Raw genomic sequence first — 14952 nt, 5'->3', positions numbered from 1 at the left:
AAAGCACACAAATTTCTAAGGCATTCCGACCAGACTCTAACAAGGAGGTGGAAGCAAAGCACTTCCAGAGCCCTGAAGTTCTATTCGCTTCAGGCAACACGCATGGAAATGCGCACATTTCATTGAGAGAAATAAGAAAGGAACATATACAGGTGCAATCCTTTGAGTTACATCCACTGGAAAGGAAAAGGAAAGGGGGTCTTCACCCTCAAGAAGACTTTCTTTACAACCTGAAACCAAGCCTTCCCTCGACTGTTGAAGATCTCAGAATCACAGAATTTTAGAGCTGCACTGGACTTCAAGGGTATCGTTTCTGGCAGACAGAGAGATCAGAAATTCTGGAGACAGGCCATGGACACCAGGTCTGTGAGAGGCAGAGCCATTTGAATCCCTGGGCCACGAGGGGCAGAGGATCTTCAATGTCCTCAAGCCTAAGTCCAGTGCGGATCTCGCTCCCTCCCAGCGGAAACTGGAGGCAAACCCCATCTTCTGCCCCCTCTCTTGAGCTAAGTGCTCAACCCCCCAGCCTGTCCCACTGTAGGTGGTCCCCACACTCTCCATATTCCTGGGGATCGTGCCCATGTGGAGGACCCTGCCCCAATTCCATCACCCACCCCCAGCAGCATTTTTCAGTTTTGGCTAAAGGATGAGGTCACTCCTGGAAGCACAGAAACAGAACTCTCAGAAAAGGCAGAAAGGAAGTCAGCATTGCAAGAGCTCTGTAGACACAGATATGAATCAATTCCTGGGAGACACTGTTTTTGGTTTGTTTTTTTTTTTTTTTTAAGGAGAAGAGTGGAGGAACCGTACACTCTCATTTGTTATCAGAAAAGAAAAAAGATTCCGTGTACATGGATGTCTCGCCTACCTCTCAAAGGATGCCACTGGCTGCCAGTGGGGAGGGAATCTGAGCAGTTTCAAACTAGGGGGATGGGAGATAAGGGGGGGAACACCACTGGGACTGACCTTTCATCCTACCCCCATTTTCTGCCTTGTGATTTTGACACTAAATACACAAGCTACCTAGTCAGAAAACTCATTTCTTAAAATCTGTATTTACACAAAGTAAAAGCCCAAAAAATGAGCTAATCAAACACAAGTCATGTTTAATTAAAACAGATAAATATTTAAAATAAGTGAAATTAAATTTTTAGAAAGACAGAGCAACAAATAATGCAGGGGTGGGGTGGGTGGGGGAGGTCTTCGGAGGAAAGACATCTCAACCCAATGACACACACTTAAACCACTTCGTGACATTTCACAAGATGACTTGAATTTAGCAACTTCCTCTAGGCCTTAGCAACTTTATGTTGTATATACCTCTGCTGACTCTGTTTCAGATAAGAAGCACAGAATGAGGAATGAGACAAAAGTGAGGGGGGACAAACCACAGGATTTTTTAATTACTTGTTTGAAATACAAATTTAGAACTGAAGAAAACTTTTCCAGTATAACCCTGCTCTTTTTTTTTCAAATGAGACAAGAACCCAAGCTTTGTGTTGTTGTTTTGGTAAATAAGCTGGGGTATGGAATATTTTTAATAATAGGATGGTTGGGAAACCCTCAGCACCAACCCCCTTTCCCACCCCCCAGAAATCCCAGTTCAACACTTAGAGATGCTTTAATGCCATGTGGACTTTCAAAAACACGCTTCAAAGAAGATTAACCACTGACAACAGTTATAAGCAGAGCCCTTCTATTATAAGGAAGTTGGTAAATGATTCACAAGTACATATTTTTTGGCCAACTAAAAACCCATTACAAATGGGTTAATGAGTTCATCTTGTGGCACATGGTCACGTAACTGAACCCTAAGGGATAGTGGTCTTTTAATAAAGCCCATTTTTAACCAGTATAAACTATGTGAGGGTACTTTTCCCACTGATTATTCTCTCTCCTTCTGCGCTTCTGGCAAAACTACTAAAAATTGTCATTAATAAGTCTGCAGCAGGTTTTTCCTTTGTCTTATTTACTGAAAGAGTTGACTTACTTAAAACTGAAAGCTTCTGAAAAGCACACAACCAAATACTGCGATTAAATTACACAGACCGAATTCTTAATTTTTTTAATAAGTTGCTGCCACAAAAAGATATTTCCAGATTGTATATCTCCTTAGATATAATCTTTTCATGAAATTTTTCTTTATGAATGTAATTCAGAGGCCATGCTTCAAAAATACTTGAGAGTACTGGGGTATACTGTACTTTTCGTATAAGTGACTTGATTTCAGACTGGGAAAGGCATTTCTACATATTGTCCACACAAACATGAGACATTCTGACCCCCCCAAAAGATGATGATGATATCTGCATTTATGATGTCGAGTAACAGATCTTCCAACTTCACACAATGAAAACAGGACTGGAGAATTTTATACTTAAACAATCCAAGATTCACATTTCACTATCAGCAACTGGCTGTTAATTAACTTTCGATCAGAAATTAGGCCTATTCAATCGGAAATGCAGGGTCCAAATAAGAAATAGGTGGGCCTAACCCAGTGGTAAAAAGAACTGGCTCCTAAGTTTCTCATCACTTAGTCACCCATTTCAATGCAAATATGTAAATAAAATTCCACTACAATGGAACCGAGTTTATTTAGTTTTTACTTCATACTACTAACCATACCAAGATAGCCACGTAAATTCAGCCTTAGTCACTGCCCACAGAGAAAGTTCATCTTTTCTCAGAACCTTTGCTCAAACAGTTTCCTCTTCCTGGCATATTCTGCCTTTCCCCCCCGGGGCCCCATCCCTGCGCTTTCTCTCCTCCTTCTAAAGCAGGAACTCCCAGGAAGAACACTCCCCCCACACACAATTCCCCAGAAGAGGCCCAGGGGTGCTGAGGCCTGGGTGCACACATTTTCTGGAGCATTAAGCATACTGCATTATTAGAGTTTACACTTGCTTATAGGTTTGTCTGCTAGAAGGCACAGACCCTAGTTCATCTCTGTATCCCCCTTCCAGCCCAGTATGTTGTACCCGGTGTTCAATAAACAACTATAGAAAGAAGCCTCTCAGAAAGAGACAGGGCAGAAAGACCAATAAACATCTGAAGACACAAGGTAAGAGGCACCATGTGGTAAAGAAAGAATGAAATATTGCCATTTGCAGCCACTTGGATGGACCTACACTATATCCTGCTAAATGAAGTCAAAGACAAATATTACATAATATCATTTATATGTGGAATCTAAAAAATAGTACCAATGAATTTACATATGAAAAATAGAACAGACTCACAGACATAAAAAACATTTATGGTTACCAAAGGGGAAAGGGTGGGGAGGGATAAATTATGAGATTAACAGATACAAACAACTATACATAAAATAGATAAGAAATAAGGATGTACTATACAATACAGGGAACATATTCAGTATCTTGTAATAACCTATAATGGAATAGAATCTGAAAGATATATATAACTGAGTCACTTTGTTGTACAGCTGAAACTAATACAATATTGTAAATCAACTACATATTTTCAACTTAAAAAAGACAGAAACACACACACAGAACCAAGTAGATACATATATTGTTGTTCAGTCGTTCAGTCACATCCCACTCTTTGCAACCCCATGGACTGCAGCACTCCAGGCTTCTCTGTTCTTCACTATCTCCCGGAGTTTGCTCAAACTCACATCCATTGAGTTGATGATGCCATCTAACCATTTCATCCTCTGTCGCCTCCTTCTTCTCCTGCCCTCAATCTTTCCCAGCATCAGGGTCTTTCCTAATGAATTGGCTCTGAGCATCAGGTGGCCAAAGTACTGGAGTTTCAGTTTAGCATCAGTCCTCCAAATGAACATTCAGGGTTGGTTTCCTTTAGATATGCATATACAAAGTCAATAAACATAACCCTTTGGATTACTGTCATAATCCTTCCCCCCCAAAAAAAGAGGTACATGTGATATGAGAGAGTGCTGTGGGGAAACAAAGAAAATAAAAGGGGGTCCATTTGGCCCTGGGGGAGGGGGAGTCTATAAGGGAAGAGGGGAGAGCAAGGCCAGGGTCACAGAAAGCAGACAGCAGGGGGTGAAACAGGAAATGAGGATCAGGATGAGGGCTGATGCCTGGGAGAGGGGCAAGTGTGAACAGAAGCTGGAAGGTGTAAAAGACACAGAGGATCTGAGCCACAGGAAAGAACTGTCTGCTGCGCTGACTACACAGAACCCAGGAAAGCGTGCTGGGATGCAAGGCAGTGACTACAGCAAAGACGGCAGAGTCCCAGGTTCAAGTCCTGCCTCTGCTCTCACCCAGCCCTAGGGCTGCAGGCAGGTTACTGAAGTCCTGTGTGTTTATAGTCGCATCAGTGGTGTCTCTTTAAGATGCTATGGACTGTAGCCCGCCAGGCTCCTCTGTCCATGGGAGTCTCCAGGCAAGAATACTGGAGTGGGGTGCCATTTCTCTCTCCAGGGGATCTTCCTGATCCCGGGATTGAGCCTGAGTCTCCTGCATTGCAGGAGGATTCTTTTCCACTGAGCCACTGGGAAGTCCCACTGAAGACCTGTAAGCCTGTTTAAGCATCCAGCATATGGAGTTGCTGGTGTCTTTAGGGCAGACAGGTAAACTGAGGCCAAGTCGAGAAGAAACACGTCTTGTTGCATGACAGGCAGGCAAAAGCTCCAGGACCCACCAGGCCTCTGCCTGAAATGCCAGAAAGCATACAGCCACACCCCGCTTCAACTGTGGTCAAATCCGGCCACCGGACTGTGACACCAGCCAGCACTGGCCATTCCAGCCAGCACCCCCTGGACCCACCCGAGTCCCTTAGGATGGAGTTGTCATCCTTCCCCCACACAGGGCTAGACTAAGGGACACTGCCCAACGCCACCCACCCTGTCCTCTTTATTATATGGAATTTGAGGTTTATAATATAATAATAACATATAATAATAACAGTCTCATACATCTCACTGTTTCATTATGCCCATGCTAAGTCGACTCAGTCATGTCCAACTCTTTGCGACCCCACGGACTGTATCCCGCTAGGCTCCTCCGACCATGGGATTCTCCAGGCAACAGTACTGGAGTGGGTTGCCATGCCCTCCTCCAGGGGATCTTCTCCACCCCGGGATTGAACCTACATCTCCTGTGGTTCCCGCATTGCAGGCAGATTCTTTGCCGCTGAGCCTCTGGCTATTTTAAAAGCTGCCTTCCATCTCCCAAAAGCAGTCTCTTCAGAAGCACAAAGGATCTTTCCACTCTCTTTGTGAGCAGCTCCAGGAAATACCGCAAGGCTCAGGGTCAGTTGCTGGCCATGGCCTTACCAGGCCCCTGGGCCCCCAAGGGGCACCTCTCCCGGCCTTGCAGAGCCCCCTGCCTCTCATCCCCAGCCTCCTGTCGGGCATGCAGGCTTGCAACCACGGCCTTCTTCCTCTGCTTCCAAGATTCACATTCCCACCACTGACCTCCCTCCCACTTTTGACCTCTGCTCTGCTCCGGAAACCTCAGAGTCTTCCCAGCTCCCTCCCTCAGCTCTCAGCCTGGTGGGAGAGCTGTCTGCCCCCAGCATCTGCTTTCCCATTTTACCACCACATGGCCGAAGAGAGAGAAGAAAGTCACAGCTTGTCCAGACTCCCCCAGTGCTGCTCTGGACCATTTTTTTTCCACCATCCTCTGTCATTTAGTAATACACTTGTGGACTAAAAGCTCTAAGTGCTGTGTAAAATAAGCCAATCATGTGAAAGAAGCATCTCTGTCTTTATTTATTAGCCTGAATAGAGAGACCTCTAAAATGGACTTTTTTTAGAAAGCATTTGAATGCATTTTGTTTGGTCTTGTATTCAATGAAGCATTTTGTTGTTGTTCGGTCGCTAAGTCGTGTCTGACTCTTCATGACCCCATGGACTGCAACACACCAGACTTCCCTGTCCCTGTCCCTCACTATCTCCTGGATTTGCCCAAGTTCATTTCCATTGAATCAGTGATGCCATCCAAGCATCTCATCCTCTGCCACCCTCTTCTCCTTTTGCCTTCAATCTTTCTCAGCGTCAGGGTCTTTTCTGATGAGTCAACTCTTCGCATCAGGTGGCCAAAGTATTAGAGCTACAGCATCAGTCCATGCAATGAGTATCCAGGGTTGATTTTTCTTAGGATTGACTGGTTTGATCTCCTGGCTTTCCAAGGGACTCTCAAGAGTGTTTTCCAGCACCACAATTTGAAAGCATCAATTCTTAAAGTATTTAATTAGCACCAATTATGAACCGGGCCCCTAGGATGGGGCTGTTGGAGGGAACGGGGGTGGCACACACCAAAAGAACACAGCAGGCATGTTCTGCTCCCCTCATCGGGCTCAGCTGCTGCCTCCTTCTATAAAGGGGTTAGGAGACCTCCTAACACCCTTCAAGAGAGGCACCATCCTTCCAGCCAGAAAGTACCTCCCCTGCAGACCCAGGTCTGGCTCCTCCTAACACTGGATAGGCTGCACCCTGCAGAGCAGCTGGCCGAGAGCCTGATAGCAGAGCCGGTCATGCCCTCTCTGGTCCCTCCTAGTTGTCAGCATTCACCAACCTCCACCTTCCCGGAGAGCTTAGGCACCATACCTCACATCCCCAGTCACCTGGGGAGCTTCAGTGTTTAAGAGGACAATCCCTCAAACCCCCCTAGTTCCTGGGCTTGCTAAACTGAATCGACTTCCATCCCTTCTCCCAGGTCCACGCCCTCACTCGCATCCTCACCCAGGGAAGCATTGCTAGGGATCTTCAATTTTAATACCCAGCGCCTGGCTCTCTCAATCCCCCAGTACCTGCTCCTCAAAGTCTCTCCAATCTCCTAATGTTTCCCTTTTCACTGTCACCACCTCTAGCTACTTGTCAGCATCTCTCAACACCCTTACTTCTTAACGTCTCAACAACTTTCCCTTCCAACTGTCTATTTCACTTTTGCTCTGAGAAGGCGCTGAAGAAAGAGAAAAATCACAGACTGGCACAAATCCTGACATTTTTTACTTTCAGCGGGTTGATTATACCCAGCAACCCATTCAACTGACCCCAGGCAGCTCCTTCTCTGCTCCCCCATAAAGACCACCCGAAACATCCTCTCATCCTCAAAACCCCGGCTTCACTTCCATCCCTTCATCCTTCAGCCATGACCTCCCACCCCACTTCACGAGATGAAAATCCATTCACATTAAACCCTTCAACATTTTCCCTTTGATGTGAGCACTGCCTCTAAACTTCTGTTGTCAGGAGAGTCGCCTGGGCAGCCCCTTCACTCAGACAGGTATTTGGACTCACTAGGCCTGAATCGAATCCCAGAAGCATACATGTCAGTAGATTCTGGTGCCCATCCATCAGATTGGAGAAAATCAGTCTAGGACATGGATCTCAAACTCCAGCCCTCGGGCCAAATCCAACCCCTGCCTGTTTTTGTGTGGCCTGCGTGTTAACTATGTGTTTCTATATTTTTTTAAGGGTTGGAAAAAAAAAATCAAAAGAAGAGAATTTTGGACTTTCCCTTGTGGCACAGTAGGTAAGAATCTTCCTGTCAATGCAGGGGACACAGGTTTGATTCCCTGGTCAGGGAAGATTCCACATCACGCGGAACAACTACGCCTGTGCAATTCAACTACTGAACCTGTGCTCAGGAATCCAGAACCACGACCACTGAGCCTGTGGGCTGCAACTACTGAAGGCCAAATGCCCTCGGGCCCGGCTCCACAAGAGAAGTCACGGCAGTGAGTACCCCCCAACTAGAGAAAAGCCTACAGGAAGGAACGAAGACCCAGCACGGCCAAAAATAATTTAAAAAAAAAAAAAAAAAAAGAAGGGAATGCCACAACCCATGTAAATGACATAAAATTCAAATTCCAGTGTCCATAAATAAAGCTTCAGGAGAACACAGCCAGGCCCAGTGATTTACATACTGTCTACAGCTGCTCTGAAGTCACAAAGGTACAGTGACATGGATGCAACAAAGACAGTCTGCAAAGCTGAAAATATTTGCTGTCCGGTCCTTTGCAGAAAAAGCTTGCCGCCCCCTGGTCCGCAGGATGACGTGCCGACACCTCACCAGAGCCTTCTAGCTTCTGTGATGTAACCCCCACCTGCATCCCCAACCTACAGTCCCACAGACTTCACAAGCGCAGCCCCAGCGGCCACTTCAGTGGGTCACTGCCTTAAGTGAAGCGCACAGTTTCACACTTCTCCGCTTCTGTATGTGCTGTTCTTTCCACCCACCTCGCCACACAAACACTTCTTCACCCTTCCAAGACCCAATTCATGTTCCTCCCCACCCGTGAGATGCCCTCTGACAACCAGACCTCACCTGACCCCCCACTGCACTAAACTCATCTGTATCCCAATTATCTATATACGGCAGTGATTCTCAAACTTCTTGCTCCCACCACCACCAGGAGGGCTCATGAGATCACCCTCTGGCTGGGTCCGCCCCCCAGAGCGGTGGACAGGGTGCCAGGCAGAGAGACTGGACATTTCTAACAAGTGTCAAGGCCGATGCTGCTGGCCCAGGCACCGCACAGAAGCAACACCAGTTGACTTCTGTGTCCCCTGCCCCAATCGCCAGTGAATTTTTTGAGGAAGGGCCCAATTTTATTCATGTTTGATTCATCCCAGCCTCACTTGGTTCCAGGAATTCCTGGAATACGGCAGAAACTCAGGATTTGCTATCTGTGGTCTAACCGAATGAGCTTCCTCCTGGAAGTCAATGACTGTCACTCTTGGACAATGAAAGGGAAATTAAGTGGGGAGAGGTGATCTGGCCTTGCAGGAATCAGTGAGGCCAAAGAAATAAATGGAAGTGGCTCTCTGCAGGACCAACATTTTCTGGCCTGCCAAATGCATCCTGAGCTGGGATCAACTGGAAAGCCCTAGAGTGGAGAGCAGATAGTTTAAGTCAGAAACCCAAGAGTACAGCCTGGAGGCAGCACCAACAGGAGCTATGTTCAGTGGCGGGCCCCTTCCCCACAAAGGCCCATCCACTGTCACTTGAAAAACAAGATTCTCTATATCAACATCTGATCATGTACATCATTAGCATGGGCCTATACTGTTACTCTTGGCATGATGGACAGGGAGGCCTGGCGTGCTGCAATTCATGGGGTCGCAAAGAGTCGGACACAACTGAGTGACTGAACTGATTGAACCAATACTGTTACTAACGATAAAACATTTGTTGAACACTTACCACCTGCTTAGAATACAAAGGAAGATAAAACCAGCCTCAACAAAACTTTAGCTTGAAACTCAGCATATAAATGTAGGACAGCTAACAAAATAAGGTAACATTTACTAAGTGTCAAATACAAATGGTGTCAAAGGTAAACAGTAAATTCTACAGGAGTCCAAGGTGTCCTGTGGCTTTCCCATCTCCATTCCACTAAGGTGCCACATGTAAACCTCAATCCTAAAGGAAATCAACCCTGAATATTCATTGGAAGGACTGATGCTGAAGCTGAAGCTCCAACTGGCCACCCAATGCAAAGAGCTGACTCTGGAAAAGACCCTGATGCTGGGAAAGATTGAAGGCAGGAGGAGAAGGGGGTGACAGAGGATGAGATGGAGATGAATGTGAGCAAACTCCAGGAGATAGTGAAGGACAGAGAAGCCTGATGTGCTGCAATTCACGAGGCCGCAAAGAGTCAGACTTGATTGAGCAGTTGCACAACAGCAAACCTCTATCGGCACCAACACAGGTTCATGAGGACATAGTACTTGTATATCAATATTTATGTGGGTCTTTTGTCTCCTTTATAGGTGTATAAGCTCTTCTAGGACAGAAACCTTGATTTCTTTTTTTAATCCTTATATTTCTATGACCTGACCAAGTCCCTGGCATTACAAGTGTGAAATAAATATTTAACTGATTTAATAATAACTGTGGAATGTGAGTTAAGCTTTTAACCAAGGGCAAGGCTTAGATAAGATGAGAATTGAGGGTTGGGCTTTCCACAAACAGGCAAGGGAACCAGGGAACTGAAAACTCCAGGCAGGCAGAGAAACTTGATGATCAGAGGCCCCGCTGTGTGTTCGTCGCTTCAGTCATGTCAGACTCTTTGAGACCCCACGGATTGTAACCCGCCAGGCTCCTCTGTCCGTGGTATTTCCCAGGCAAGAAAACTGAGTGGGTAGTCATTCCCTTCTCCAGGGGATCTTCCCAACCCAGGGGTCGAACCTGGGTCTCCTGCCCTGTAGGCAGATTCTTTTCCATCTGAGCCACCAGAGGCATGGGTGGGATCATCAAACCCCAGGGCTAGTATCACCATGAGTTGAGAAGGCCAGGCCTTGAGAGCTGGTCTTCACTCCTCTAGCCTTTTAAACAACAATATAAGCCTACAGGAAGAGGCCTAAGCCTTGACTGCTTTAATCTCAGAAATCACTTCCTAGTTTCTTATCTCCTGATTTATTTTTCCTTTGCCCCTTTTTTCTGCTGATGCCACATGAGGGGGAAAAACTGAAATCCAGACAAAGAATCCTAATTTAATACTGAATTGATACTTTATGCAAATACAGACAAATTTGGGGGGATTTCAGTTGGTAAAAACAGTCTTGGCACTCAAGAGTTCCCCACCATCAAACTGCAAAGTTCTTAAAGCCAGGAATTCCTCCTCTTGCACTGCTCCTCGGATATGATCAAGTGACACACAGGTTAGGAATGTCAGCATTCTGGTAGCCGAGTCCATTTAGGACTAGTTGAGTCCTAGTCCATAGGAAGGCTGGGACAGTTTAAAGACAGATCATGCCACAGCCCACAACCTAAACAGAGTGGAAAGGGCATGAACAGATGATTTAAACAGAAAAGCAAATCAGTCATCCTCCACTCCCTGCCCAAGCTCCACATCTGCTCAACAGAAAGGAGCTTATTCTAGAAACACAGTTTTCAACAAACTCATCTGTGCGGCACCTGTGAAGGCCCCTACATCCTCCATTTCCTATACTCTGGATCTGAACTGCTGGGCTCCAAGTCTCTAATTAAATAAGATGACTTTGCATTTAACCTCTTCAGAGGAGTCCAGGCTAGTCAAAGTCCCCAGAAACTAAAACCAGAGACTTTTCCTGAGTATAGTCACAGTGCATAGGGCTCCCCTGAGGGGCTAACAGAACAGATAAATGGAAGAACTGGATGAAAACCAGAGTTCTTCACTCACATAGCAGAATGCTCAGCAGATATTTCAGGTGTCGCAAATAATAAACGACTTGGCCCAGGGAGACCTAGAAGCCAAATACATTCTCACAAGTACAATCAATTCAGAAATTACAAACACACATGTGACATGCTAAAACATTAAGGAGAGGATTCACTGTTGTCTTTAAGTGGTATGTGAGGTACTACTTGGGCAACTTGAGATATGTTTTATCATTTTTGGCAAATTGCAGGCCAATAAAAAGGCACTCTTTAATGGGCCAGGAGCAAATGTATATCAAGGGCTGGGCTCTGAGCCTAGGACTGTCCTCCAGAGCTGGCTCCACGTTTCTCGTCCCCCTTCTGTGGCCCAGGAGAAGCCCCTCAGACCACTTCACCCAGGCGCTCTAGGCCAGCCACCCACCAGGGGCCACGGCAAGAGATGCAGAGGTCAGGGAATGGGGAGCAAAAGGGGCCAAGTTTTCTCTCTCCTTTGCCCCTGCATCCAGGCAACAGGACTTTCTCCCCTTTCCCCTTCAGCACCCGGTCTTGGTACCTGAATATTCTTTATTGGTTCCTATAGTGCCACCCACAACTCTTGAGCAATTCAGGGAAGTTTCTTCCTTACGAGCCATTGAGTTGAATTGTATCCTGCCAGGCCCCAGTCTGATACAAGGACCATACGGCATTTTATATCTACATAAAATGTCTCGACTCCCAAAGGTCCTTTGCCATCTCCCACGTTACATGTGAGGACCCTGAGGCTCCAGGTTGGTAGAATACCAGCTGACGGTCACAAAGGAAGTTTTCTGGCAGACCAGGAACTATCCGCAAGTCAGTCTAATATCTAAAAGGCCCTTGAAAGTGTAAGGGAGAAAAACACATCAAGCTTCCAAACCCTCAAGCCACAGTTTCGCCTCAAGCCACATTGTTTATGGTTTGGGATTCCCCCTCGGCCTAAATAAGCCAGCTGGGGTATTGCCCTTTACGTGTATCTTCCACCGAGAGTCACTGTGATTGGACCCAGCTGAAGGGCAGTAGGGCTCCCTAAGATCTAAGAGATCACAGGTGCGCCTTCCTTGTCTATAGCCCACATATTTCCTTCAGTGTACCCCCAAATCCCTCCCCTGTCAGTCTTTTGTTCTTTCTTATAAATTAAAACCAGGATTCAAAAAAAATAAAAAATAAAACCAGGATTCCTTTGCCAGAAATCCAGGACACTGGGGATGAGGGTGGAGGCAGTTATAGGGCACTTAATAACATCCATCCTAGGTACCTCTTAGCCATCAATCTCCAGGATCTATTAACAATCTATCTTTTTCCATAAAAAGAAAAAACCAAACAAACTCTCCTTGGATTCCTCCTCTCTCTAGTTGTGCTGCACCACTGCAAATGGAAAGTGCAATTAAAATAAATTGTGATGAAGGGTAGAGGGGTTAAGTATCAAACAAACTCCCAGGAAAGGAAATTCGGCTCTGAGTTAGATTTCATTTCAGGGCTAGAGAATTTGCTATTATTGCTGCCTTTGCAGGCCCCTGGCAGTCACTACATCCTCACTACAAGAACAGGCACTGGCAGCTGAAAAAAACCTCTCTTGACCTTCGGGATTTCACAACTGATGAGAAGGCAACTGTCCGACCAGGCGGAGTTCTGAATCAGAGCCTCAAAGGGGGCCAGGTAAGGGTGGCTCAGAAAACAGTGTCTGAGTAAGGCAAACATCCAGCTCTCACTTCCTCATTGCTGAAGGAATGGGAGTGGAAAGTGCAGCAGGTACGCTCTTGTGTGAAGGAAAGAATTTCTTTTTTAAAGTTCACTAGGGAACAGGCAGAGGAAGAAAACAGGGTGAAACAGGAGTATGTGGGCCCTCTTCCAGGACGCCTCACCCAATTCCATTTAAATAACATATAGCTGACCCTTCAGCCACACAGGTGTTCATCTGCCTATAATTTACAGACAGCCCCTTGTATCGGCCGTTCCTAGACTCTGCAGATTTAAGCAGCTTCAGTACTGGTACAGCGCTGTAGTCCTTACTATTGAAAAATATCCACATATAAGTGAATCCATGCAATTCAAACTTGTGTTATTCAAGGGTCAACTGTGTATTCACTGACTCACTACTAAACACAGGGCAGATCTAGCCTGTAGCATCTAGAGAGACCAAAAAAAAAAAAAAATGGGTTAAGAACCTCAACGTTTAGGAAGATTTCTTACCTGGAATGACTGACTGTTGCCATTTTCAGTCTCAGTTCAAACACCTGCAGCAGCCTCTCTCTCCTCCCAATAACCTGTCCTACTAGGGAGCCTGGACCCTCCAGGACGGACGGACTGAATAAACCAGGGCCCTCGGAAAGTCCCTCCTCCCTTGCGGGTGGAGATCGCACATGGTACAAAATAACTGTCAAGCCGATTTTCCAAGCCTCGCTGCCCGAAAAACCCGGGTCTCTCATCCCCAAAGGGTAGGCTGCTGCTTAGACATCACTCAGGCTTACTTTCTAAGTAGGCTCAACTAACTTAAAAATAATGAAGACTTGAGTGCATCGACGGAAGGAACACGATTTCATTTATCAGAAGACTTACAGGAAAGGAGGCAACCCCAAACTTCAAACAAGACAAAAAAAAAAGTTTATTCGAACCTGCTGCGCAGGGTATACCCTTCCCGCCGCCCGCCCCCATACTTACAGGAGAAAAACATCACCTCAAACAAAACAAAACTCCACCTGCCTAGTCTGAAGCAGGGAAATCTGCATGGGGGTGGGGACGGAGGTAGACAACATCCCCCTCCCCGCGTCCCTCCCGCTCCGGCTCGGGGAGGGTGCCTGCGCTACGCCCCAGCCGCGGCCCGGCGGCCCGCCCGCAGTTACCTGGTCCAGCGGGATGCCCAGGAGCTCACTGAGCGGGTGCAGACAGGTGGAGCCCGTCGTGCGGTAGGACAGGCTGGACCGCGGCTCCGCTGCCATCCTGCATCTTCGGGAGGAGCCGCCCCCAACCCCGGCCCCCGGCTCGGCGTCCTCCCGCCCGAGTGCGCGCGGGCGGCCGTCCCGAGGGCCGCGCGCGGCCGCCGGGCTCCCGGGGAGCGAGCTGCGAGCCGGAGGACAGACGCGGCGCAAAGTCTCCGGGCGCAAAACTTGGTGTTTGGCGCTGCGGCTTCGGGCGCGGTAGGAGGGCCGCGGCCCAGCGCGCTCGGCTTCCCGCTCCCCTCCTCTCGCCGCTCATTGGCCCGGCCGCCCCACGGCCCCGGAGGCGGAGGGAGGGAGGGTTGAGTGGGGACCGGAGCCCGGCCCCCCGAGCGCCACCCGGCCCGCCCTGCCCGGGCCGCGCGGGGCGGGAGAGCGCCGGCACGGGCGCCGCCGCCTTGCCCCGCGCCCGGCGTTGCGCAGCCCCCGGGGCGGGGAGGAGCCAATGCTCTTCCTTCTCCCGATCTCCTCGTCCTCTCTCCCCGCCACCCAAAAACGACCTCCTCCCGGGTCACCCAGGCGGGCGCCGAGCTCTCGGGAGCACCCTGGCCACACCCTGTTTTGGTTCCGCCGCAGTCTCAGCACCCCCGCCCTCCCGGTTCCCGCTCGGGTGAAGGTTTCCTGCGCTTTCCCTGCGGCCAAGAGTTCATCTGCCCGGGGCTGGAAACCCAAGGACACCCCGGACACCCCGATGCTCCCAGCCAGCGCCCCATCACCCACCACTTCTCTCCCTCTCTCCTTACATTCCTGTGGGCACGGATAGTTTCCTGCACCCTGGGTTTGTGTAGCAGAAGCTCAGACACTAGGACTGCTAGCTTCTGACCTTGGATGTCCGCCCCCTCGCCCCCGTGAACTGTAAATTCTTTTCACTCCTGTAAGAAACGAGGAACGATGCTACTGTGATGGTGTGTGCT

The 14952-nt window shown here is 48.0% G+C and overlaps 1 protein-coding gene across 4 annotated transcripts in view; it reads right to left on the bottom strand.

Annotated features, from left to right (window-relative positions):
* The window catches only part of MBOAT1 (membrane bound O-acyltransferase domain containing 1), a 107859-nt gene extending 93617 nt beyond the window's left edge, over positions 1–14242 (bottom strand). For 3 of the 4 annotated variants that reach the window (XR_006342106.1, XM_043908426.1, XM_043908427.1), the window contains exon 1: positions 13946–14169. Coding sequence is in view for 3 of the 4 variants with exons in the window: in XM_043908426.1 (XP_043764361.1) it covers positions 13946–14041 (96 nt within the window). In the remaining variant the exon portion in view is untranslated. Of the gene's footprint in view, positions 1–13945 lie in introns of all 4 variants that reach the window. The other variant, XM_043908425.1, reaches the window with a different exon arrangement.
* Positions 14243–14952: the final 710 nt, after the last annotated feature.

This window comes from Cervus elaphus, chromosome 7 (assembly GCF_910594005.1).
Source record: "Cervus elaphus chromosome 7, mCerEla1.1, whole genome shotgun sequence".
Taxonomy (NCBI): Eukaryota; Metazoa; Chordata; class Mammalia; order Artiodactyla; family Cervidae; genus Cervus; species Cervus elaphus.
The sequence above is the reverse complement of the archived record's forward strand: the minus strand, read 5'-3'. Positions and strand labels throughout refer to the sequence as shown.